Below are 26,441 nucleotides of genomic sequence, written 5' to 3'. Positions count from 1 at the left end.
CCCGTCCCTAGTAAAGAAAGAATGTTAGGCAACCCAAAGAGCCAGTAGATGGAGCAAGGGGAGCTAAAAGCAAAAGAATGTCCTGTTGAAATTTTCAAATAAAGTGTTAGACAGAAATGTTAGTAGGAAATGAGAAGAGAGTTAATAAAGCGTTATGAGTAAGATGTGATGCATTGATGACAACGGTAGAAAAAAAGACGGTATTATAGGATATATAGTCAAGTTAAGGAAACGACGAGAGGAGCCAGACCTTGAGACAACAAAAGAGTATAGGCCATAAAGTTATATCCTCATTTCGAGAAGTAAGTTTGTGACTCCAACACATCTACCAGAAGGGAGAGTTAATCCCCAGGGTAATAGAAAATAATATGGGATGGTGAACAAGATAAACTAAACATGAATTAGGGGATAAGTGGTTTGATAATAGTCAGCATCATGATAATTTCATATTACGTTCCGGCGATAATAGAATGGATCACAGAAGAAGATTCATGAGGAATTCAGAGAATGGTCATTCAGGAAGACGCTTCCCTAAAAGTAAGCAATGTGAGCAAAGTTAAGCTTAAGGGACTGTAGGTGCCAGTTACACTAGGTGTTTCCCTCGTGAGTAAGGACATTTGTTATCCTTGGTACAGAAGGATTACCGCAGGGCAAGTGACGGTTATTGATAATGTGAAAAGACGCCAAAGATGAAGAGGAAAAACACCTATAGAAAGATCGCCGTAGCTCCATAGTACTCCCCTAATGGGGGGAATATGGAATGGTGTGGCATTAAGTCAGAATTAAGGGGTTCTAGTAATTATGGAATGGTAAAGGAAGAATGCGTTAAAAAAATGAAAAAGGGACGAGACTGCACTTATTCAAAGCCTACAGATATGCTACGATTCCAGAATATTATACAAACACGACGTCAAGGAAAGGAAGTAAGGGTCCCTGCCCAAGATGTTATTGATAGATAAGGAGTCAGTGCGAGACGTAAGTTAGGATAAAAGAAATAACCCAAGAAAGATTATGCGGAATATTAATATGAGAATGGGCCAACGAGTAGTCAGTAATTGATTCAGGAAGAGCCGAGTTATAGCTAAACAGGAGGTTACATACAAGTTAGCAGATCGTGCAAGATAAACATAGTAAAACCCAATATGGTGAATTCGGTCTTGCAGATATAACATTGTGATCCTTGAGAAATATTCAGATAGGAGTTGGGGTAGTTAAAGGTACCATATGAGTGTTACTGGAATAAAAGAGAAAGCCACTGGGAAGATAGTCAAAATATCAGTTTAGAAGCAACCCTACAAGCACAAGGTCTTGGAGGTAAGCAACTACAGATAATAATAGGGAAGGAAGGAAATCAATAGGTCTATAATAAGCTCACAACTTTACAAGAATCAAGGTTCTCCCTAAGTACTACAACGTAAGACTAGCTGAGAAAATAAGGAAGAAGGCTTCAACCTAAGCTGGGTGACCTAAGGAGGAAATGGTCTTATAATAACAGTCTCACAACAACATTGTATACACTCCATAAGAAAATGACACCTACTGTGGCTAATGAACGGGAAGTAAAATCAGAAGTGATATTTAAGATCATATGAGTTGTATAGAATTCCAATATGCATGGGCACCAAGATAAGCTAAGTATACACGCAAAAAAAAGGCAGAAAGACCAGGAAAAGTAATTGCTTACGTTTGAAGAAAGCTAAGATGGAACAAAAAGAATTATTCGATTAATGATCCAAAGATAGTTACGTTATGAACACACTTAAAAGTTTGGAGTTTTATACATGCAGCATATACAGTCGTAGAAGATTCCAGTATAAATTAAAAGAAAAAATTGAGCCCATGTCATAGACAAAGGATTGAATTACTAAAGGATTGTATCATGGATATTCCTCAGCACCCATGAAAGGCTAAATGTAATAACTAATACCATGAATCGGAGATCAGGAGGTAGCTTAAGCCTACATCAATGCTGATCAGAAGAAAGAGGAAACTAAAGAGTTACATCAATGAAGTAAATCAGGAATCTGATTATTGGACCCAGAAAATTATAGAAATCGTAATTGAGAACATTACAGGATCACTCTTAGTATCAGAGGTACCGAAGGGATAATACAACAACCATATTCTATAACGACTGATAGTTTTTCAATATCTTTGTCTTGTGTTTTGATGACTTAACAAACTTAATGTCAAGAACCAGATAGGGAACCTGACTCACTTGGATTACACTGCATCTAACGGATTCTAGCCAAATATGAACTTGCTACAGCTTCAGGAGGTAGGAAGGCTTCAGAAGGTAGGAACCCAAACAAGGACCTGATACTCTTGTGGGTTCCTTACGATAGTACAAAGTCAATTGGACACGGCTGGAAGCGAAGATTCTACCGTACTACACTATTTCCAGCGCCCACTCATTCTCTGACCAACTAAAGTGCTCACATCACTTCAAGTGATGTGATAAAGGTGTACCTACAATGATTTTATATAAAACATCATTCAAGTTACTCAACTCAAGATAATCTGGGCAGTGTGCACAAGAACCAGATCAAGAACCTGATCCCTTGGTGCTCCCCTGACAGAAGTACAAGTCAACTATACAGTTGGAGTGCAACTGCAGAAAGTGACTATCCGCAACTGTACAAAGAGGAACACAATATGGACCTGGTACCTTAGAGTTCTCTGATAGAAGTACAAGTCAACTACAGCTGGAAAGCAATTGCAGAAAGTGACTGCCTGCAACAGTGCAGCAAACAGTGCAGCAGTCGTTTCCCATTGAGATTGGACATCACTAAGGATGTCTTGTGTAGTATAAACCTTATGCAAGGCACAAGATTCAGGTCCCAACACTTGAAAATACAAAAAACAAAAATTCTCTCAAGTGCTCATGAACCTCTCTCAAGAACAAAGCTGCTTCAACCTCAATGACCTGATCCAAGATCGAAGATATCTTAAGTCCTTAGGTTGTTGAGTCTTTGTTATGTATTCTTCATTGTAATTCCTAGTTTTCTTTCTTAGAAGCGTTGTCTTAGGAACAAACCAAAATTCATAAACTTTTGAGTTTATGTTGTGACTAGGGATAGTCATAAGCAAAAGCCTTTATAACTGTAGTGTGACAAAGTGCCTTGTGGTGGAAACATCACAACTTATTCAAAGCCTTTGTAAATGTAGTGTGGCAAAGTAGCTTGTGGTGGAAATACCACAAGTTACTCAAATTCTTTGTAACTAGGATAGTTATAGATTGGCTTGTGATGAGAGCATCACAAGTTGGTTGAAGTCTTTGCAATATGGTTATTGTAAAGTGGCTTGTAATAGGGAGTTTGCAAGTTAGTAAAGTTAAAAGCCTACCAGTGTAGGTCATAGTTTTTTATCCCCTTGTATCAGATTTTTCCACGTAATAATTCTCAGCCTTATTTACATACAACTTTACTAGCATTCACAGCAGAACCCCACAAAGGACTATGTACTCTGCTATTTGGTGGGCTCACACAAACTTAGCACTATACCAAACTGATAAAGGACCAAATCCTTATACAGTTTGGTTCATCAGTATTTTTAGAGGAAACACATAGAGAACCCGGTTCTCTATACATTCTGGTGGACGCATAGTCTATAACAAGTGGTATCAGAGCAGGTTCTTCCTATCAGGCTAACACCTAAGAAGGATCCTCATGGCTGCTTTACCAACTTTTGAAAGGAGAGAACCAAAGAAGGAAAAGTACCTGGTACTTAAAGCTGTTAACAATGATTCGAGTAAGGAAGACAGTTACATGGCTTACTTAACCAAAAGGTTTCAGAAGATGGTTAGAAGAAATGGAGAAGTGCTAAAAGGGATATCTCTAACAGATCAAAGAACAATGATCTTTGTTAAAAGTGCGGAAAGGCTGGACACTTCATGAAAAATTGTCCTCTCTTGAAGCAAGAATTCTCCAAGAACTTCAAGAGAAAAAGATCAGCTGAATATGACTCAACTTTTGTTTTAATGGCTCGATCAGATGACGATGAAGACGATCACGACAAAGAGGTAAATTTCAGGGATGTTCAGAGAAATCTGAAATTCTATTCTCCAAGAAAACTCATGTATTTAGCAAATGTATTAATCAATGCATTTCATAGTCTTGTGGAGGATATAGATTCTTTGACCTTAGAATTAGCAGAATCTGAACAAACTAGAGACGACTTAGTGGCTGTAGTTACTGACCATAAGAAAACTATTGAAATTTTCAGAAAAGAAAAGAATGATCATTTGGCAGAAATTACAGACCTAAGGGAAACAATAGTGAAACCCTGGACTAAGTTAAAACCTGAAAAATATGGAAAAGGAAAGGAGATAGCCAATGAGGTACACATTAGGCTTGAAAAGAAGTTGAAAGCTGCTAGAACTAGGATATGTGGTGAACTCGAGAAAAATAGGCAGCTTCAAGCTAAATTGAAGAGAGTAAAAAGGGATCTTGAAAAATCTCTCAAGTGGACCTGGTCCACAGATGCTGTCACTGCTATGTACTTCAACAATAGTGGAAACATGCAGGGAATCGGGTTCCAAAAGGAGAAAACTCCTTACAACCCTCACAACAAGTACGTCACAATTCCTGATAACTGGATGTGTACGCACTGTGGGAACAATGGGCACTTCAAAGAAATTACCAGGCAAAGGCTCAATCTGTTCAAAAAAATAAAGTGTTTGCTGACAAAGTGACTAATAACAGGGGACCAGGTACCGCTCGCAAGAAACTAATATTGCCTACATGGACTAGAAAAGCCCTTATCCATCCCTTTTATCATAACAAGGGACCCAAACTAGTTTGGGTTCCTAAATCTAACCCATAATTTAGATGTGCAGGGAACAGTGGGAGGAAGCGGACTGCAATGGATCATGGACAGTAGATGCTCAAAGCACATTACTGGAAATACTATGAATCTTCTCTCACTGAAATCCCTGCAAGGAAAGGATGTACCCTTTGGAAAATGGAAAGAAGGGGTACATTCTAGGTATGGGGAAGAAAACAAGGTAGAAGCTCATGTCTAAGCTGGTGATATGAGCTGCTTGCAGTTGATAATGATTCGAAGACATGGCACAAAGGATTAGGGGGATAAAAGTTTCTCACTTCTGGAGATATTGATGAAGAAGGACCTGGTCCATGGTCTGTCAAAATTCAAAGCTCGAAGAATACGGAGCATAAAATTTCTATGGGAATACTGAGCAGGAGTTAAAAGAGGCGCATGATCAGACCTCTCTTGAAAAAACCTCCCTATGAGTTGTTGATTGGAAGGAAACCTAAACTGACTCATCTGAGAGCCTTTGGATGAAAATGCTAAGCTTTTGTGAGCTTTTGTGTTCTCAACAATGGGAAGGACCAAATTGGGAAGTTTGATGCAAAAAGCAATTAAGGAATCCTTCTGGGATACTCCCCTCAAAGCAAAGCCCACAAAGTCTACAACAAAATGGCACACTGTATGGAAGGAAGTGTTCATGTGCTATTCAATAAGACATCCTCCTCTAAAAAGGAGGAAACAGTCATGATTAAGATAATGCACCACTTTTGGTCCCTGTGAAATATCTGGAGCTTCAAATGGGAAGGCTGAGTTGATGAATAAGATGAAGGAGACAGGTGAGAGACAATGCAACATCCTCTTCTACTTCTCAAGAGGAACCAGGTACTTCCATTACTACCCCTGAAGCAGAAGAAATAGTTGGAGATGCAGTGCGAGTCACTCCCCAAGTAACTGAACAAGGAGTGCAGAGAAATCTATTTAACTTACCCAGTTTCTCTACCAATCAATATTCAGTCCCAAATGGGAAATACAAAAGCTCTCATTCACTTGATAATATAATCGCTGCCTTGATTTTGGAGTTCAGACAAGACCAAAAACCAGAAATTCCCTAGCCTTCTCAGCCTTTCTATCCCAAAAAGAACCTAAAAATATCAAGGAAGCCTTGTACGATGCAGACTGAATTACTGAAATGCAAGAGGAACTGCATCAACTTGAAAGAAACAAGGTATGGCACCTGGTACCTATACCCTCAAACAGAACCATCATAGGGACCAGATGGGTATTCAGGAATGAGCTGGATAAACATGGAAATGCTATAAGGAACAAAGTAAGGCTTGCTATCCACGGATTCAATCAAGAGGAAGGGATCGATTATGATGAGACTCTTGGCCCAGTAGCTCACATGGAAGCTATTAGGATCCACATTGCCTTCACTTCACATATGGAATTCACCTTATTCCAAATGGATGTGAAGAGTGCCTTCCTGAATGGTTTTCTCAAAGAAAAAGTCTATATCAAGCTACCTCCAGGCTTTTAAACGTCATGTACATCGTGAACATGTATTCAAAATTGGATAAGGCACTGTACAGATTGAAGCAGGCCCCTAGAGCCTGGTATGAGAGATTACCCAAGTTTCTCTTGGAAAAATGGCTTCACAAGAGGAAAGATTGACAATGCATTATCTTTGAAGAAACAAAGAAGGAACCTGCTCATTGATCAGATTTATATGGATGACATCATATTTGGAGCTACAGCTAACTCATTATGTGAAGAATTTACTAAACTCATGGGAAGTGTGTTTGAAATGAGTACGATGGGAGAACTGAATGTCTTCCTGGGTCTTTAAGTGAAGCAATCCATAAAGGGAACGTGTATCAGACAGAAATGCATCAAAGAACTCTTGAAAAGGTTTGACATGGAAGCATAGGAATCATTGGATCTTTACTCTACCTTACTGCCAGTAGGTCAGACATTGCAGTAGGTCAGACATTGTATTTAGTGTGAGACTATGTGCAAGGTTCCAATCAAATTCTAAGGAATCTCATCTGAAGGCTGCTAAGAGAATTCTAAGATATTTTAAGGGCACACAGAACCTGGTTCTGTAATATCCTTCAGGTGACAATTTCAATCTTATTGGTTATGTTGATGCTGATTATATAGGCTATCTAGTGGACAGGAAAAGCACGTCAGAAATGGCTCATTTCCTCGGATCATGTTTTATCTCATGGGGTACAAGGAAACAAAACTCAGTAGCTCTCTCAACAACTGAAGTAGAATATGTTGTAGCTACCATGTGATGTGCTCATTCACTGTGGATCAAGCGACAATGTGGAAATGAGTCTTATTTGTATAAGATTTTGTTGCACAAGAGTATCAAATTGCAGATATCTTCACCAAAGCTTTGAGCAGGGAACACTTTGAGAAACAAGATGGCACTAGGATTACTTAAACCTTATTGAGAACCTGGTTCTGCTGACATGACTATGATAGTCACACTAAGGTAAAATTGTCTAATGTGTTTTCTGACTAGGCCTAACTCACATCTATACGGTTGCAGGTAAACACGCATGATGATCATAGAAGCTAAAGGTACAGTGTTGAACTTCGGAGGAGAGCTGCAAAAACTCTTTTACAAAAAGAGGTCAGGAACCTGGTTCCTGCACCACAGATTAGTAGTAATGTGTTTTTCACATGCTTGTTCAAAGAAAAAGGATAGAAAAATTAATTCAACTCCCACATCTCCTCCTCCCTTAACACCATCACCAGAAACCCACTTCTTCACTATCCCTAATACTACTGTACCCATACCAGTTTCCTCCTCATCTCCAGTCACCTCTACTCATCCATCAAACCCTGTCTCACTTCCATGTGTTGCAAACCCTACTTCTCCTCCGTTCCTGATTCTCAGGGGAAAGAAACTCCATTCTTAGGGGATGAAAGGACTCTGGTGCTTTTTGAGTCTCCGGTTCATGACACCATCACAAAAGAACCTGTTAAAGAACCTGATTCTCTTTTAGTTGAAACAAACTAGGTGGTTGTAGAAGAAATAGGCTTTTGAGTCTGCCTTGCAGAAGAGTAAGCAAAGTATTAATACAAAGAAGAAAAGGTTGATGAAATAGGGGAAAATTGTGGTTGATAAACACTTTTCTAGTCGTTGAGGTTGATAAAGATGTTGTGGAGGAACCTAGTTCCTTAGTAAAAAGATCTACAAAAGTTTGTGGTTGAGAAAGATTTGTTTTGAAAAGTTCCATTGTGGTTGTTGCAAGCAGGAACGGGAAGTTTGTTGAAATGTCTAGAAAACAAAAGTGGGAAATTGTGGGAGGACCTGGTTCAATAAAGACCATGCCAAGCGACAGTGGCCTTGGGCAGGAGAGTCTGAGAACCCAGAAAAGTCTCGTGAGGTTTCACGCTTGCCCGACAATCTAGGAGATGGCAGGTATGAGACAAGTTATGGACTTAGGCAACTAGTGGAGAACCTGCGGGAGAAACTGCTTGACTAACAGTTGTCTGCAACTGACCGCATTTACCTAGCTCTCAAAACCATTTATATCCCAAGCCTCCCTCTTCTAGCGTCCCCTAAGATCCTCTCAGTAGCCAGTTATCTTTTGCTCTGATGAGTTTGTGGCTGTTGTTTTCTTTTTTGTTTGTCTTTTTGATGGCATGTTGGATCTCACCGTTGCTGCTCCTGTTGAAACAGTCAAATTTTTTCTCAATAAAACAACTCTTCTTTTGCTTGTACAATGCTTGTTTTCCCTTTTGCTTCTCTTTTCTATCATGATTGTGTGCACATATGTGGCATGAGATAGCTTTGTTGGACTTCTTTATGCCTTTTTGTCTGACTGCGTCTTTTTGTTGATGCCAAAAGGGGGAAGAATCGAGTGAATCGAGTCTGGGGGAACATATGTCAGTGTCAGGGGAAATATATATCAGGGTTAAGAATAGAGTCAGGGGAACATATGCGGTTGCTGGTACCTTATCTGGTTCAGTCAAATAGTCATCAATGTTAAAAGTTTGGCATTATCAAAAAAGGGGAAATTGATGGGCTTAAGGTCTTTTAATCTATGTTTTGATGATCTAACAAAATTTCTGTATGGAACCATATAAAAGAACAAGAATGATAGTAAAAAGTCAGGGGAACATATGAGGAAACATGTGTAAGTAAGGGCATAAAGTCAGGGGGAACCTGTGGTATCCTGTTATTTAATCCGGTTCTCTGAACTCTAACTTCTCGTATTCAATGCTAAGTTTGGCATCATCAAAAATGGGGAAATTAATAGGTTTTCAATATATTTGTCTTGTGTTTTGATGATCTAACAAACTTAATGTCAAGAACCAGATAGAGAACATGACTCACTTGGATTACATTGTATCTAACAGATTATAGCCAAATGTGAACTTGCTACAACTTTAGGAGGTAGGAAAGCTTCAGAAGGTAGGAACCCAAACAAGGACCAGATACTCTTGTGGGTTCCTTACGGCAGTACAAAGTCAATTGAACACAGCTGGAAACTAAGATTCTGCCGCACTACACTGTTTCCAGCGCCCACTCATTCTCTGACCAACTAAAGTGCTCACATCACTTCAAGTGATGTGATCAAGGTGTACCTACAATGCGTTTATACAAAACATCATTCAAGTTACTCAACTCAAGACAATCTGGGCAGTGTGCACAAGAACTAGATCAGGAACCTAATCCCTTGGTGCTCCTCTGATAGAAGTACAAGTCAACTATACAGCTGGAGCGCAACTGCAGAAAGTGACTGTCCGCAACTGTACAAAGAGGAACACAACAGGGACCTGGTCCCTTAGGGTTCTCTAACAGAAGTACAAGTCAACTATAACTGGAAAGCAATTGCAAAAAGTGACTGCCTGCAACAGTGCATCACACAATGCAGCAGACAGTGTAATAGATAGTGCAGCAGTCACTTCCCATTGAGATTGGACATCACTAAGGATGTCTTGTGTAGTATAAACCTTATGCAAGGCACAAGATTCAAGTCCCAACACTTGAAAATACAAAAAAGTGAGAATTCTCTCAAGTGCTCAAGAATCTCTCTCAAGAACAAAGCTACTTCAACCTCAAGGACCTGATCCAAGATCAAAGATATCTTATGTCCTTAGGTTGTTGAGTCTTTGTTATGTGTTCTTCATTGTAATTCCTAGTTTGCTTTCTTAGAAGCGTTGTCTTAGGAACAAACCAAAATTCATAAACTTCTGAATTTATGTTGTGACTAGGGATAGTCATAAGCAAAAGCCTTTGTAACCATAGTGTGACAAAGTGGCTTGTGGTGAAAACATCATAAGTTAGTCAAAGCCTTTGTAACCGTAGTGTGACAAAGTGGCTTGTGGTGGAAATACTATAAGTTAGTCAAATTCTTTGTAACTAGGATAGTTATAGAGTGGCTTGTGATGAGAGCATCACAAGTTAGTTGAAGTCTCTGCAATAGGGTTATTGTAAAGTGGCTTGTAATAGGGAGTTTGCAAGTTAGTGAAGTTAAAAGCCTACCAGTGTAGGTCATGATTTTTTGATCCCCTTGTGTGAGATTTCTCCACATAAAAATCCTCGGCCTTATTTACATACAACTTTACTAGCATTCACAGCAGAACCCCATAAAGGACCAGGTACTCTGCTATTTGGTGGGCTCATACAAACTTAGCACTGTACCAAATTGATAAAGGACCAGATCCCTATACAGTTTGGTTCATCAGTATTTTCAGAGGAAACACATAGAGAACCCGGTTCTCTATACAGTCTGGTGGACGCACAGTCTATAACAAACTTTATGATAAAGCTAGTTAGAAAAATGCCAACCTCATAAGAATTCAATATGGAGCTCCCACAGGATTGTATAGGCACTAGAGGTGCAAGTATTACTATAGAACTTCAAGTTATGGACGTGAATTATACCTATGTGAAAGGGAGGTCATGAAAAAGGTAAAAGATACGATACGAGATTTTAAGGTAAGTAAGGTAAAGGTGAACAACGTACAAGATACTCAAAGGCAGAAGATCGTGAATAGTCCATTCTTCGTATAGAAGGCTAGAAGCACTAGGATTCAATATCTAGGAATGATGGCAGCATCGTCAGTGGCGTACCTTCCAGCTTATGGTTTCTAAGTACTGAGAGATCTAGTCACGAAAGTAAAGAAGAGTTAGAGACGATGTGATGCCTCACTTGATGTTCCAAAATAACACAAGGCAATCTATGGTGCAAGCAAGTTGAAGAAGGTCGTGAATAGTATAAATAGATATGTATAGGTCCCAAAAAAAAGTATAGTAAAGCGACAAAGTTTTATGACATGAGTAAGAACGAGAAAGGGCGAGTAAGAAGGTGACGAGAATGGATAAGTCCTCGGGATTAAGCCGCTGAAAGCAAGAGAGATAATGGTTTCTCTAAGTTATAGAAAGTTTAGTATAGCCTAAATGAAGTCAAAAGAGTCTAAGACTAATAATATTTAGAAAAAAATGGAATGCTTCCCTGGTAGTGGAATGAGGATGTGATTGTGATAGATAAAGGATTACGTTTGGGCATTCTACTGAGTAATGATTTGAAGAGGATTTCATGGATTGTACGGAATTAAAAATGTAAGGTGAATCACATTGGGATGCTATAAAATACACTTATTGAAGTACAGTATCGCCCCTAAGTGGCTCGGGAAAATCACTTCAAATATTCCTCGATACAGAATAAGATCTAGTTGCAATGTATTACGTAAGAAGTTTTAAGTTATAATTGGAATATTGTAGATCAACATTGAGGTGAATCGACAATAGATGTGTAAAAGAAATAAAGTATGAGATGAGATTAGACCATCATTCTTAAGATGAACAGTAATGGAGAAGCGTTAAAAGACTTAGCTTTATTCATATAGGATAAGCAACAAGAGCAACCTGGAGTTTGGTCGCAGACCTCATTAACAATAAATCGAAGTAAGAGTTATGGTATAGTAAAGTGAAGCTAATGATGCCCAGAGGGACAACTTGACCTAATTTTGTATATGTTCACAAAGTGAGGCCTAGAAATTGGCTAAGAGCTGGAGGAAAGGGGAAAGAAGCATCGCATAGGCGCACATACAAAGTTATAATCGTACAGGCTGCATGATAGAAGATAGCAACAGTTACAAGATTAGAAGGATTTCGACTACAAGTCGTGGTGTGAGAAAGAGGCTTAAAGGGGGGAGGAATTCCCTGGCCTTTGGATTTATTCAAAGAACAATTTTCTAAATGGAAAGGAGAATATTAGAGTATTCGCAAGAGCTATGGGTTATGAAAATGATAAGTGCATCAGTCAACATTCAAGGACAAATGTTCTAAAGGGGGAATGATGTTACACCCCATGTTTTCGTATGTGAAAGTGCGCCATAAATAAATTAATGGAAGCTCGAAAATGAGATGTTACATCCCGCATTTTCGTACGATAAAGTTTCATCGTAAGTTAATCGATGTAAGTTCGGAAATGAGATTATTGTGAGATTATGAGTATTATGCTATTTCAAACAATTGATGAGTAAATTCATGAAGGTGAGAGGGTAAGCAAATCGAAGAAAATAAATTTCGTCGAAATTTGACATTTTGTGGTAAAATACGGTCCGAGCTAAAATACTTGATATTTATGGGTTAGTACCATACAAGGTACCATATGACCATAATAGCATGGTGTATAAAGTGTATTAAAAATTAGTAGAATTTTAAGTAATTTGAGATAATTCTTAATTATGTGGGTAATTGGTTAATTATCGAGTAGCGGGTATTACCTAATTAATTAATAAATTAGTGGATAAAGATTTAAAATCCCCACCCCACCCCCACGTACCAGCAAGCCACTACTAAGACATATGACTCTTAGTCATATTGTCTTAGATGACCATCTAAAAGTAAGATTTATTACTAAGTCTACTTACATGTAATAGTAGTCTCTTAGTCATAAGTGTAGTTTCTTAGTCATAAGTCTACTTCATGTAAGACATTCAAATTGGTTTCACTTGGACATTGAATAATCAAGTGAGAATCACATACCTTTCTTCCTTATTCAATGCATTCCAAGAACAGACAATAAAACAAGCTTCCAACAAAATTTCGTATGACCAAATCAATTCCAGCGAGAATTATTAGCATTTTAGCAACGTAAAATTTTGCGGTTCTAACGGAGTACGGTGCAACATTTTTCAAGAATATTATATGGATTTATCCCTATTCTAGGTATGTTAAGGCTATCCCTTCTTTCTTTTTGGCATGATCTATACGACACAAGCGAAATGAGCAAATGCACAACTTCCATTAATTACTCTATTCGTATAAATGCTAGAGATGTGTATATTCATATTCTCCCATGTGTCATATTATTTTATCATCTGTTCATGGGTCTTAAAAATACATAAGTTGGTAAAGTTTATTTCATGATATTAATCAGGGGCGTAATGGTCTTATAACGTACCGAGAGATTTTATTAACGTATTTAATATGCATTTCATGCATTTATACATGCACATTGACCCATGACCAGATGGCATTATATACGCATATATATATATGCACCACCACCTGATCAGCTCGTATACGTTGATGATTTTGCCCACAGTGGCCGAGATGATATGATGGTATGCCCTCAAAGGCTTGATGATGTTATGAACACATGTACCTATACACAACATGACATTCATACGCATATGCATAACACTATAAGTATTCCATAAATTATAGAGTTATCCAGACTTACAGGTTGAGTCATTTACTCTATATTTCTTCCATGTCTTTTATGTACTTATTTATGTGTCTTACATACTCGGTATATTATTCGTACTAACGTCCCTTTTGCTTGGGGATGCTACATTTCATGTCCACGGGTCCTGATAGACAGGTCGAGAGTCCTCCAATTAGGCTATCAGCTCAGTGGAAGATGTTGGTGCGCTCTATTTGCTCGGGAGTTGCTTGTTTGGTCAGTATAATTTAGACATGTATTGTTTGGTATGGCGGGGCCCTGTATCGACCTTTATGATAAGTATGTATTCTTAGAGTCTTGTAGACAGATGTCATGTATACGGATGCTTGTATGGCCTGCCGTCCTATGTTTTGAGTTTACAAATGATCATGTTGGCCTTATAGGCCCGTATGTCACATGTATAATATTTTTATATATATTAGGTTGGGTCATCCTATATTGAGTATTCGCCTATGTCTATTCTGGTTAGCCCATGACGGCCCGTTTGGCCCATTTGCCAATGAAAGAACAATAAGAAAGATATGTTATGCTGGTACTCAGTTAAGTAAGGTATCGAGTACCCGTCGTGGCCCATCGATTTGGGTCGTGACAGTCATGCTGTAAAGTCTTTGTAATAGAGCTATTACAAAGTGGCTTGTAATAGAGTATTATAAGTTAGTGAGGCATTAAGAGGTTAATTCCTAGGTTGCATAGGTTGTAATCTAAAAGTTGCTTACTATTGAAGTTGAAATCCTACAAGGGGAGGTCGTGGTTTTTTATCCCGTTGAGCTGGGAATTTTCCACGTAAAATTCCTCTTGTCATTTATTTACTGTCGTGGGTGTGCGTGTGTACTGTTGAATCTGATAGAGAACCTAGTTCTCTATAGAGTTTGGTGGACCCTTATATTCTATCAATTGGTATCAGATCAGGTTCTTTTTACCAGGTTAGCACCTAGAAAGGATCCTCATGGCTGATCCTCCAAACTTCGAAGAAGGCCAGTCTACTTACAAACCTCCAAGGTTCGACGGGCAATATTATGGATGGTGGAAAACGAGGATGCACGACTTCATCATGGCTGAAGATTCTGAGCTATGGGATGTTATATGTGACGGACCCTTTGTCCCTACCAAGAACCTTGGCGAATCAGGTGTAGTCATCCTCAAGACCAGGAAGGAATTTAATGACGCTAATATAAAGGCCATAGAAAAGAGCTTTCGTGCCAAGAAAATTCTTGTTTGTGGCATTGGTCCTGATAAATATAACAGGATATCAGCATGTTAATCAGAAAAAGAGATCTCAGAGGCTCTTTAGATAGCTCATGAGGGAACAATGCAGGTGAAGCAATCCAAGATTGATATGCTCGCAACTAAATTTAAGCTCTTAAGAATGAAAGATGATAAATACATCCAAGATATGCATACTCGATTCACCTCCATCATCAATGAGCTTCACTTTCTTGGTGAAAGTATTTCGAGAAACAAGCTTGTTAGAAAAATCCTTAGTGTACTGCCCAGTTCTTAGGAAAGCAAAGTTAACGCCATTACAGAGGCTAAGGACTTGCAAACACTGACCATGAATGACCTTGTTGGAAACTTGAAAACTTATGAAATAAAGAAGAAGAAGAAGAAGGACAATGAAAGAAGATAGCCCAAAAGGGAAAAGAACCTAGTCCTCAAGACGGACATGACTCAAGTGGTGAATACGGGGACATGGCCTACTTGACAAGAAGATTCTAGAAGATGGTTCATAAAAATGGAGGAATTCCAACAAGGGGAAGTTCTAGCAAACCAAGAAATTATGACCTCTGTCATAAATGTGGCAAGCTAGGACACTTCATCATTGTGTCACGACCCAAACCAATGGACCGCGACGGACGCCTGAGTCCAACCTGTCAAATACCCCTAAGCCTACGTCTAAGATATGAACCTAAATAACATCAACTGAATTACGAAAATAACATACATGAAGAAAACCTGCCAACTAGGCATATGTACGTATATATGCAGAATACAATGGGCGAGCTGGCAAGGCTGCTATAGACAACTATACATCCAAAACTAAAAGCCGACAAGTCCACATACAACCCAACGAGGCATACTGTCTACAGACCTCTAATAGAAACATAACTGTATAAAGATGGGACTGAGCCACATCATACCCATATATATATACAAACGTATCGTACCAAAATCAAAGCAGCTCCGGATCAAGTGGAGTACACCAACTCTCGCTGATCAGGGATCCAAAGAAGGGGGACCATCAGCTTGCCTACTTGCACCTGCGGGCATGCAACGCAGGCCCCATGAAATAAGGTGTCAGTACGAAAAATGTACTAATTATGTAAGGCATGAAAATTAGTACGTAAAAGACATAGATGAAACATGGAATAAAGAAACACATCTTTAAATCTAAATAACTTTATAAATTCTAAAACATTTATAACGTCATGCACATGCGTATAAATGTCGTGTCATAGGTATGAGTGTATATAATATCATCAAGCCACAGAGGGAATCCCATCATATCGTCCCTGCCACTGTGGGCAACATCATCAACATATACCAGCTGATTAGGTGGTAGTGCGTACGCCGTAACCTTTTCCCATATACCATATACATATATTTACATATATACGCATATATAACGACATCTGGTCATGTGTCAATGCACATGTATAAATGGGTGAAATGCATGAAAAATACGTAATAATCTCAATATTCCTTTCGGATAAACTTTTTCAACTGCATATTATTCTGAGACCCATGAACAGAAGAAAATAATAATTTTCATGGGGAATCAAGAATATAGACACCCCTAATATTTCTATGAGTAAAGTAATTTATGGAAACTATGCGTTTGCTCGTTTCTTCTATATAATTTGGACCATGCCAAAAGAAAGAAGGGATGACCTTAACATACCTGGAGTAGGAAAATCTCCGTATAATATTCCGTTGGAAACCTTCGTGGATTGAACTTAGAACCCAAAAATCAGATTAAGCTTCTGCGCTTTGAAATTGAGGAACGAAATCTTGCTTTGATTCTTTGAAATTTGGACGAAATTGCTTCTGCTTCAATGTTTTCCTTTATGAAGAATTAGCTTCCAACCTTTCAAATTAAGAAGGGAATCCTTCTTGCTTTCTTTTTGAAATGAGTAATGTTACTTTGTGTCCTCCTTATTTGTTCCATATTGAATTGTAAGACTTGTATATGTGTCTTGTTTTTGGATAATTATTCATTCCTAGGTTGCCACTTAGGCATAAGTGACAACTTAGTCACTTCTTGATTTGTGGCTTCTTGCCATGTATTGGGGGTATAATTTATAAATTTTTATCCACTTATTAGTTAATTGGGTAATGTTCTGTTATCCGGTAATTAATCAATTACCCGCATAATTTAAAAAAATATCCCAAATTACTTAAAAATACTACTCATTTTAAATATATATATATATATATATATATATATATATATATATATATATATACATATATATATTATCACGGCCATATGGTACCTTGTATGGTACTAGTCCATAAATATCGGGTAGTATCGCTCGACCTGCACTTTATCCCAAATTGGCCATTTTCAACTAAACTCATTTTCTTTAATTCGTGTACCCTTTATCATTCATGAAAATTACTTGTCGCTTGTTATAAATAGCTTAAATACGTTAACCTCAAGATGTAACATCCTTCCCCCCTTAGAAACATTTCGTCCTCGAATGTTCAATTCCCTGTGATCTATATAACTTTGGCAAGGTCGCCTTTGTAACAACACCACTACCAACTCTCCCTGTATAATTTTAATAATCCAACGCCACACATGACCACAATTATCAATAACGACAATGGCCTCAGACGGCCAATGACAATAACCAATAAAAGAATTTGTACACTTACCTTATGATTATGACGTCTCAGTCGGACCCTTCTCTAGAGGAGGAAATAAGTAGGGATATCTAGACTTCATATTTTCCTCGGCCTCCCAAGTCATTTATTCCACATTGTTGTTCCTCCAAAGTACTTTTACGGAGGCTACCTCCTTATTCCGCAGCTTGCGGATTTGTCGGTCTAAGATGGCAACCGGAATTTCCTTGTATGACAAGTCCTCTGTAATATGTACATCATCTGTGGGCACCACGCGGGTAGGATCGCCAATGTACTTCTGTAACATAGATACGTGAAAAACCGGATGGACAGACTCCAACTTCGAGGGCAATTGTAACTCATAAGCTACTTGGCCCACTCTCCGAATGATCCTATAAGGACCAATATAACATGGGCTAAGTTTGCCTTTCTTGCCAAACCTCATCACACCCTTCATAGGTGACACCTTTAAGAATACCCAGTCATCAACCCCAAACTCTAAATCTCGTCGCCGCACGTCATAATATGACTTTTGACGACTCTGAGCTGTCAACAGTCGATCCCGGATCAATTTTACTTTTTCTATGGCCTGCTGAACCAGGTTTGGCCCATGTAATTCAGATTCTCCAACATCGAACCACCCTATAGGCGACCTACACTTCCGTCCATAAAGAGCTTTGTATGGAGCCATCTGAATATTGGAATGGTAACTATTATTATATGTGAACTCAATAAGCGACAGATGATCATCCTAGCTACCTTTGAAGTCTATTACATAAGCTCATAACATATCGTCCACTGTTTGAATAATACGCTCAGCCTGTCCGTCTGTTTGGGGAAGAAATGTTGTACTAAGACTTACTTGAGTCCTTAATCCTTTTGGACGGACCTCAAGAAGTTAGTTGTAAATTGAGCTCCTCTATCCGAGATAATAGATACAGGGACCCCATGCAGTCGTACTATCTCCTTAATATAAAGCCTCGCATAATCCTCTGAGGAATATGTAGTTCTAACGGGCAGAAAATGTCCTAACTTAGTAAGCCTATCAACAATCACCCATATCGAATCGAACTTACACTGGGTACGAGGTAAGCCTATGATGAAGTTCATATTGATTATTTCCCATTTCCAAGTCAGAATCTCCATAGCCTACAATAATCCACAGAGTTTTTGATGCTCAATCTTAACCTGCTGACAATTAGGACACTGAGCAACAAATTCTGCTATATCATTTTTCATTTCGTCCCACCAATAAACTTCCCTGATATCATGATACATCTTTGTTTCTCCTGGATGGATAGAATAACGAGAATATTGAGTTTCTCCAATAACCTGCCAATGCTGCCCTGCAATATTAGGCTCACACAATCATCCTCGATATCTGAGGACCCCATCTTCTGTAATTTCAAATGGCGTCTTCTCCTTCTGAAGGGTGGTATCTCTATAATGAACTAACACAAAATCCTCGTACTGGTATTTATTTACTTCAGTTACTAAATAGGATGTTGTCGTATCCTGAAGAGTAATTCCAATGTCATCCTAGCTATAAATATGACAGGCTACCCATAGATCTACGGCTGAGGGTGTCGGCTACTATGTTCGCCTTCCCAGGATGGTATAAAATATCAACATCATAGTCTTTAAGTACCTCCAATCATCTCTTTTGACATAGATTTAATTCTTTTTGCATGAAAATGTACTGGAGGCTCTTATGATCCATATAGATGTCAACATGAATGCCATACAAGTAATGCCTCCACATCTTTAATACATGAATCTCTGCGGCTAACTCTAAATCGTGGGTGGGGTAGTTCTTCTCATGCTTTCTTAGTTGTCTAGAAACATAAGCCACAATATTACCATGCTGCATCAGCACACAACCTAATCTAACGCCTGAAGCATCACAATTGAAAACGTAACTGTTGATACCCAATTTTTCCCTATGTATTTTTATACTCAAAATACTTTCAAAATAGCATATGTATGCATATACAAGCACGCCCAAAGGCTTTGGTATTTTCCCAAATTTTTAAAGATTTTTAAAACCAATTTATGGCCTATTTTGCACTATAAAAAACAATAATTATTCCCAAAACTTGTCATTTTGGCGAATAATTTATTTTATTCTCGCATTTACACAAAATATAATTTACATGATTTTTGCATAATTTTACAAGTCCATTTGGTATTTTTAAACTAAAATTGCATGAAATTGCAATTTTAGCCTATTTCTCGATTTAATAGCATTCGTAACCACAAAATCATTTCTAATATTTTTAAATCAATACTTATGCATTTCTTATTAACTCTGTATTTTTAATTTGATTTTAAACACTATTTACTATTTTTATAAAATCAAAATGAGGAAAATTGGCTATTTAAATTGCAGTCCCTTTTTATTTCAATTGTAGCCCAAATTGCACCCTCAATTTCAACCCCAACCTGTATTCCTAGATTACCCTACCCATACCCAATTAATTTACCTGATCCAGCCTTGATCTGATCTGAGCCGTTGATCAAATGAGATCAACGGCCCAGATTCTATTTCCCAAATAAATCAAACGACCCCACCCCTTTGACACCTCATTTCTCAGGGAGACCGGTCTCTCTCTTGGTCTCTTCGTCTCCTCCTTCTCTCTAGAGCCCTCTGGTTCCCTCCTCCTTCTCCGACGAGCTTCATAGCCTCTCCGGCCATGCTTCGTCCTCACTTCTCTCGACCACCAGTCGCCATGGAGCTGTGTCTCGCTGATCTTCTCTAAGTTTTGAGGCTCCAGAGACTTCCACCATGCAAGATGGTCACTGGAAGCCTTGCTTGGCTTATCTCCAGCCTTTTCTCCGATGGTTTTCAGTCCGATGGCACTATGAACGCCATTATTAACGAGTTTCACAGCCAGGTTCCTTACCTCACCGATTTATTGAAAAAAACCTTAGTTTCCGCCTAAGTCTCTTGATATCTATCTTTTTAAAGCATTTTTAACTTATCCTTTTGTGTTTTACACTCCCTTCTTCCTGATTCTCAAGTTTTAAACGTTTTGTTCTTTTCTCAAAAGCTAGGGTTTCCGAACCCCTTTCAAAAATCACTATATCTTCTGCTTATTTTTGAGTATTATGTGCTTATGCCTGTATTATTTGTTTATGTTTGTGTTATGAGCTTGTTTCTGTGATTTTCTGGTTAATCTGAGTTCCATGCTTTAAGTTTCTATTAGGGCTCCTGTCTTGTGTTGAAACTGTGATCTTCTCGCTTAGTGTTCTTTGATTTTCACACCTATTGTGTTTATAGGTCTAATTGTTATTCTAAATAATTCTGTTCATCTCTTTGAATCCTTGATTATCCGTATATGATTTCCTTGGAGATGCTCCACTGATTTGAATTGTTTCCTTGATTGTGAGATGCTTTCCTTACTTAAGGATGATTCCCTGTGATTTTCCATCTCACCCGTGATTTTCCTTAACTAATTGCTTTCAAAATCAGTCTGTTTATATGCACACTATATGCTTATTTACTTTCCTTACTTGTAATTATGTTGTACCTTCCTTATTTGATGCATTTTTCTTTACCGTTTGAGTTGTGACTCCCTAATTGAAGGCAATTTGAGTTTTAATTGATTCTAATAGGTTTTCTTTCTATAATTATAATCAGTCTATATGTGTTACCTTAGTTTTCACTTATTTGAAGACTATATATACTCTACCCTCTCTCTAGCATAGGAGGACGGAATCATTTTCTGAACTCTCTCTTACACAAAAGAAGTAATTCAGTACTCTCTCTTTGTTTCACACAATCTCTCTCCCCTTGTGACTACTGGCTGCTCAACTAGCTTGAAACTCAGGCTGAGTTTCAGGCTGCTTCATTGTTCCATTTCTCTCTATATTGCTTCTCACTTCACTACTATCGCTGCACACTCTCTATATTGCTGCTCACTTCACCACTTTGCATATTATAACTCACTACTGTCCTGCATTACTTTGCCTTCAACTGGTATGTCTCCTATTTGATTTACAGCTTCAAAGCAATATGTTTTCTATGGGTATTGCACTTCCTTTTGTTTCTCGTATATTTCTACTTATGCTTTTGTTGTTCTTGCTGCAATTAGCATGCTTCTATGTCGATTAACATGACTATCTTAATCCGGCATGCCCATTACTCCCCTTATATGTCTCATGCATGTCTTTCCTTATCCCCTAACCCCGGTGTAGTTATCAGCATGAAGTTCTGACCTCTTTGGTTGAAACTTGCCTGATTGTTTAAGTGCTGAAGTGCTTCTCTTTGATGTTTGTGTAACTGTGTTCTCACTCGTGAATTACTTGTCCCCTTCTCCTCTGCCCCTGCTTGTGCTTACCTGACATTGTATCTTCTGTTTCAAACTGCTTTTCAATTCAATCTTTTGAAACTCCATTACTATCTCACTACTCTTAGAAGTTTAGGGTCAGCCACCTTAGTGTAAGCATTGCTTTGGGTACCTTGAGTACCCACTGAAATTTGATGCACAAGGCTAGTAATTCCACACTTGCACTTGTCTTGTTAATTTATTTTAGGTGCCTGGTATTGGCCATGGGTCCCAATAGGCCTTTAGGGAGCTTTGCCGCACCCAAACCTTGGTAAAGGTTGTGAAACTCGAAAGAAGTGAGGATTGGAGACTTGGGCCTGGTTGAAGGCTCCCTATAGAATAGCTTCTTATTTTTCTACTCTTCGCTACTGTAATCTGATTACTTCGTCTGTAATAACTTGTAATGAATAATTGGGGCTATAGTGAAATTGGGTGGGATTATGCATGCTTGGTTAATGGGTAGAGAACATGTCTATAGGGTTTTACTTACTTATTTGTGCAATAGATATCCTGCATAGGACATGCATCTCACACGATTAGAAATCCTGTTTTAGGCTCTTTTACTTTCAGCTCGTTATTATACTCACTTTGTAATCACGATTAATTAACAACCTGTTATACAAATTGCTACTGCATTTAGGGACCATGTTTTAGGAGCTTTATGTGCATTAGACATCATGTTACTTAGGATCTTCATTTGAGTTGCAATTGCTGAACGCCTCACTAATTTGTCTAATTTAACAACATAAGTCTGATGAACTATGCCTCCTCTCCTTAAACCTGGATTAATATGCATGCTCACCTTTCAAGTAGGCAATACATACGACGCCTAGGCAAGCTTTAGGCATAATAAAATTGTTTGATTTTGTTTTGCCAATTTTCAGACTACTCTGTCTCTTTCTTAAACTACTGAACTCCATTCCTTGTTTGCCTCGCTGAGGATTACTCTGATTTCTGTTAAAACTCCAGTCCCATTTTGACATACTCTCGGAATCATGCATATGTTTTATCATGTCTTCTACTGGGTTGTTTGCTTGTCCAGAATCGTGCTATTTTACTACATCATTACTATATTTTGAAAGTGTTTCAATTTGTCTTTTACTAATTCCTGAACTATTATATACCTACTGCCATTTTTAGTTATACTTCTGAAAATTTCGATCAAACTTTTGATTTCTGCCAAAACCTATCTTTAATATTCCTGCTTTTAACTCTCATTTCTTTAGACCTTAAATGTGATTGAGACGTGCTAATTATATGTCTATCCGTGGAGGGACATTTGAGCCTCTTACATGCTTTTATTTGATCCCTTACATGAAGTCTTATTTGTTTTGTATGTCGCCTAGTATTTTGACATTTAAACCTAAGGGTTCAACCTAAGGGTTCAACCTAGTCCTTACCTTATAGGAATAATGTTCCTAAATACCCTCTAGGACTTATAGGACGGGACGGGTAATAGCACGCAATAAGCACTCGCGACCAATCCACACGTTTAATTAACCTTTACGGGGTGGGAAGGGTAGAATATGGAGATGATGACGGTGCGTTAATATCTCGTGCGAGAATGATTGCTGGGTATTGCACCAAACTGATTCATATTATATTTAAACCTAGGACCCCTTTTCTCCTTCTTTAGTTATCAATGTTTTCTTAAATTAGTGTTTTCTTCAACTAAGCTTTCTCCTTTTAAAATAACTTGTGTCTTTCTTCTTTCAAAATTTTTCAACTTGTTATGTGCAAACTTTGCTTGTTTATTCCTACTCTTCTTAAAGTCATAATTAAGCACGGACGGGAACCACACTAGTGGATCTTTAGGGGTGCCTAACACCTTCCCCTCGAGATAATCTCAAGCCCTTACCCGAACTCTGGTTTATCTTTCAAAAAATGTTATCTTCTTTAAAAGTGTCCTAATGCACTATAATCATTAGGTGGCGACTCTTCAAATTCCATAACCCGATTCCTCGAAAGGGAATAAGAGTTGTTTTGTTCATAATGTCGTAAACCCGATTTCGCCTTCTTTTAGGAGGGAAAAAGGGGGAGTCGACAGCATGGCGACTCTGCTGGGGAGATGCTTTAAGGCTTTTACCATTACGTTCTTTTTATGACTTTATTGCTTCCTTTATTACCTTTATTTCCTGCTTTTAATCATTTCTCCGTGAATACTAACTTGACTCTTCCTGTTTTCTTTTCCTTTAATTGCTTTCCCCTTTACTGCTTTACCATTATCTCAATTTCGTTTTCATTTTCGAGCATTTATTGTAATCTTTACTTTATGAACGTGAAAATACATGTAATTTGTTTCATTATTGTAATTGCATCTCTCAACATCATATCCCACTCGTGCCAAAACAAATCCTATAGCAACGCTTATAATGAGTGGTTGCACCCTTCCGATATCATAACCCCTAAATGTGGCAAAGGCATATTTGCGATAAAACCAGTCGATCAACGGTGTAGTCGATGGTTCCGCGCCTTTCCCTCTTGAGTTGTCCGCTCAAGGGTACCTTGTCTAGCACTTCAAAGTAGAAACCTTACTCTATTAAACTGTTCATGCATCATTGTCAAGCCTAGCCGAGTCAGTTATGTTGTCCGCATAATGACTCATTAAGACAACCTAAACCAAAGTCCATCGGGTTTCTTGAAACCCAAACGGACACCTTCACGCTATGTGCATTTATTTGGAGAACTAAACGCCTTATGCTAATTATTGGTATTAAATAGTCGAGTCTGGTGGGGGTGAGGTCTTAACCCTTTATTTTGCAGGAAATGAACGACAAAGTTCCCGACTTCGGTATGGTAAACATACCCTCAATCTTGCTGACCTGGTGGAGGAACCTCCCATCCAGTAACCAAATCAACGAATGGAAAGAGAGAGTCACCAAGGCTAGTGAGAAGCTAGAATACCTGGAGTACAGCTTGCTGGAATTGGAAGGGAAAGTGAGGAAAAGAGTCACCGACTGTCAAAACATTGAGGGAAGCGAAGGAGAACGCCTGGCAAAGGCATTTTTACTAGAAAATCTGAGCGAGATGGAGGATCTGGTCAACAAGAACATTCAACCTGAGGAAGGTCCTTCGGGGACCAAGTAGTTAGGATTTTTACTCTTCCGCTTTCTTAAATATAATAAGGCCGCTGGCCATTAGTGACATCTTTTGTTATTCAGTTGTTTTTGACTCGTCTTATTTTTACCAATAAAATGAGGCATTTAGCATTATAAGTTCTCCAAATTTAATTTGTCGCTAGGCTTACCTCGGGCACAACGAGGCACCCAAATTAGGAAGCGATTTATATTCCAGCACAATGTGTTTAAATATTGCAATATTATTTATCAGAATCCGCGCTAACTTTTTACCTTTTTGTTTTTTTTTTCTTTTATTATTTTTATTCCCCTCCCCAAGATTTGTTCGTGCATTCTGGCACCATCAGCGTACTCAACAAGATCCAAGGGTCCTCCACCTCCTCCTCCTCCAAGTCCTACTAGAAACAGGAACAAAGGCAAAATGGGAGATACAAGTGCTAGAAAGGAAATCGAGGAAACCTCTCAGAACGCTTCAATCACTAAGGAAACTACTGCTCATCTTGAGCAAACTTTGCTGAGATTTCGAGAAGAATTGGAACAAGTTCGAAACCTGGCAAGTCTGTCAATCACTCTTGCTGTTGCTGATGCCAACAACCAGAACCATACTACACCACCAGCACAACCCGCTCATGCCCAAGCCTGCAACACCTGCAACAACACTCCACTGCACGTTCCTGAAACACAAAATACCACAAAAGACCATAACACTCCAATCTTTGTGGACACCATGCCACATTACAGTCATCTAATCGCCAGTGCAATCGAGATAGATGACAAGAGCTCCCTCATTCAGAATTTGGCCGCTGAGATCAAGAAGTTGACTAGCCGGATCCAAGATTTCGAAAGTAACAAAAGTGTTGAAGGGTTAAATTACGAAGATCTCTGTGTTCAGCCAGATGTTGAGCTCCCGGAAGGGTACAAACCTCCCAAGTTCGAACTATTCGACGGTACAAGTGATCTCAGGGTCCACCTCAGAATGTATTGTGATAAGCCGGTAGGAGTCGGAAGGGACGAGAAGATTCGCATGAAGTTGTTCATGAGGAGTTTGAAGGGTGATGCTTTATCATGGTATATTAGCCAGGATGCAAAGAAATGGACTAGTTGGGTGAACATGGCATCTGACTTTATGGATCGGTTTAGGTTCAACACTGAGAACGCACTAGATTTGTTCTATATCCAGAATCTCAAGAAGAAGCCCACAGAGACCTTTCGCGAGTATGCTACTCGTTGGAGGTCAGAAGCTACTAAGGTCAGACCGGCCTTAGAGGAAGAACAAATGAACAGGTTCTTCGTCCGTGCTCAGGATTCGCAGTACTACGAGAGGCTGATGCTAATAGAGGGCCAAAAGTTCTCCGACATCATCAAGTTGGGAGAAAGAATCGAAGAAGGCATCAAAAATGGTATGGTCACTAACCTCGAGGCATTGCAAACTACCAACAAGGCTTTACAGTCTGGTGGTTAATCAAAGAAAAAGGATGTGAATTCTGTGATGGTTGTGCAAAGGAACAACTCCCCTATGAAGTACCAAACCTATCCCTCAGCTCCACTCACATATCAACCTACCCTAAACTACCAAGCACCATCACCCACCTACCAAATTCCATCACCTGCTCCACCACCTACGTATGAACCCGCTTCACACAGATTTTCCCAACCCGCACCTATATACCAAGCATATAACTCCCAACCTTCTCACTACC

The 26,441-nt window shown here is 38.8% G+C and overlaps 2 protein-coding genes across 2 annotated transcripts; both read left to right on the top strand.

Moving 5' to 3' along the window:
• The first annotated feature begins 5,959 nt into the window (after window positions 1-5,959).
• Window positions 5,960-6,307, top strand: LOC138887275 (uncharacterized mitochondrial protein AtMg00820-like). The gene has a single exon (XM_070169003.1). It carries the CDS (start codon window positions 5,960-5,962, stop codon window positions 6,305-6,307), a length of 348 nt encoding a protein of 115 aa, XP_070025104.1.
• An 18,855-nt stretch (window positions 6,308-25,162) lies between these two features.
• Window positions 25,163-26,203, top strand: LOC138887274 (uncharacterized). Its single transcript, XM_070169002.1, has one exon. The coding sequence runs from the start codon at window positions 25,163-25,165 to the stop codon at window positions 26,201-26,203; it is 1,041 nt and encodes a 346-aa protein (XP_070025103.1).
• Window positions 26,204-26,441: the final 238 nt, after the last annotated feature.

Source organism: Nicotiana sylvestris, chromosome 3 (genome assembly GCF_000393655.2).
Source record: "Nicotiana sylvestris chromosome 3, ASM39365v2, whole genome shotgun sequence".
In the NCBI taxonomy this organism is placed as follows: Eukaryota; Viridiplantae; Streptophyta; class Magnoliopsida; order Solanales; family Solanaceae; genus Nicotiana; species Nicotiana sylvestris.
This window is presented reverse-complemented; position numbering and strand designations above follow the sequence as displayed.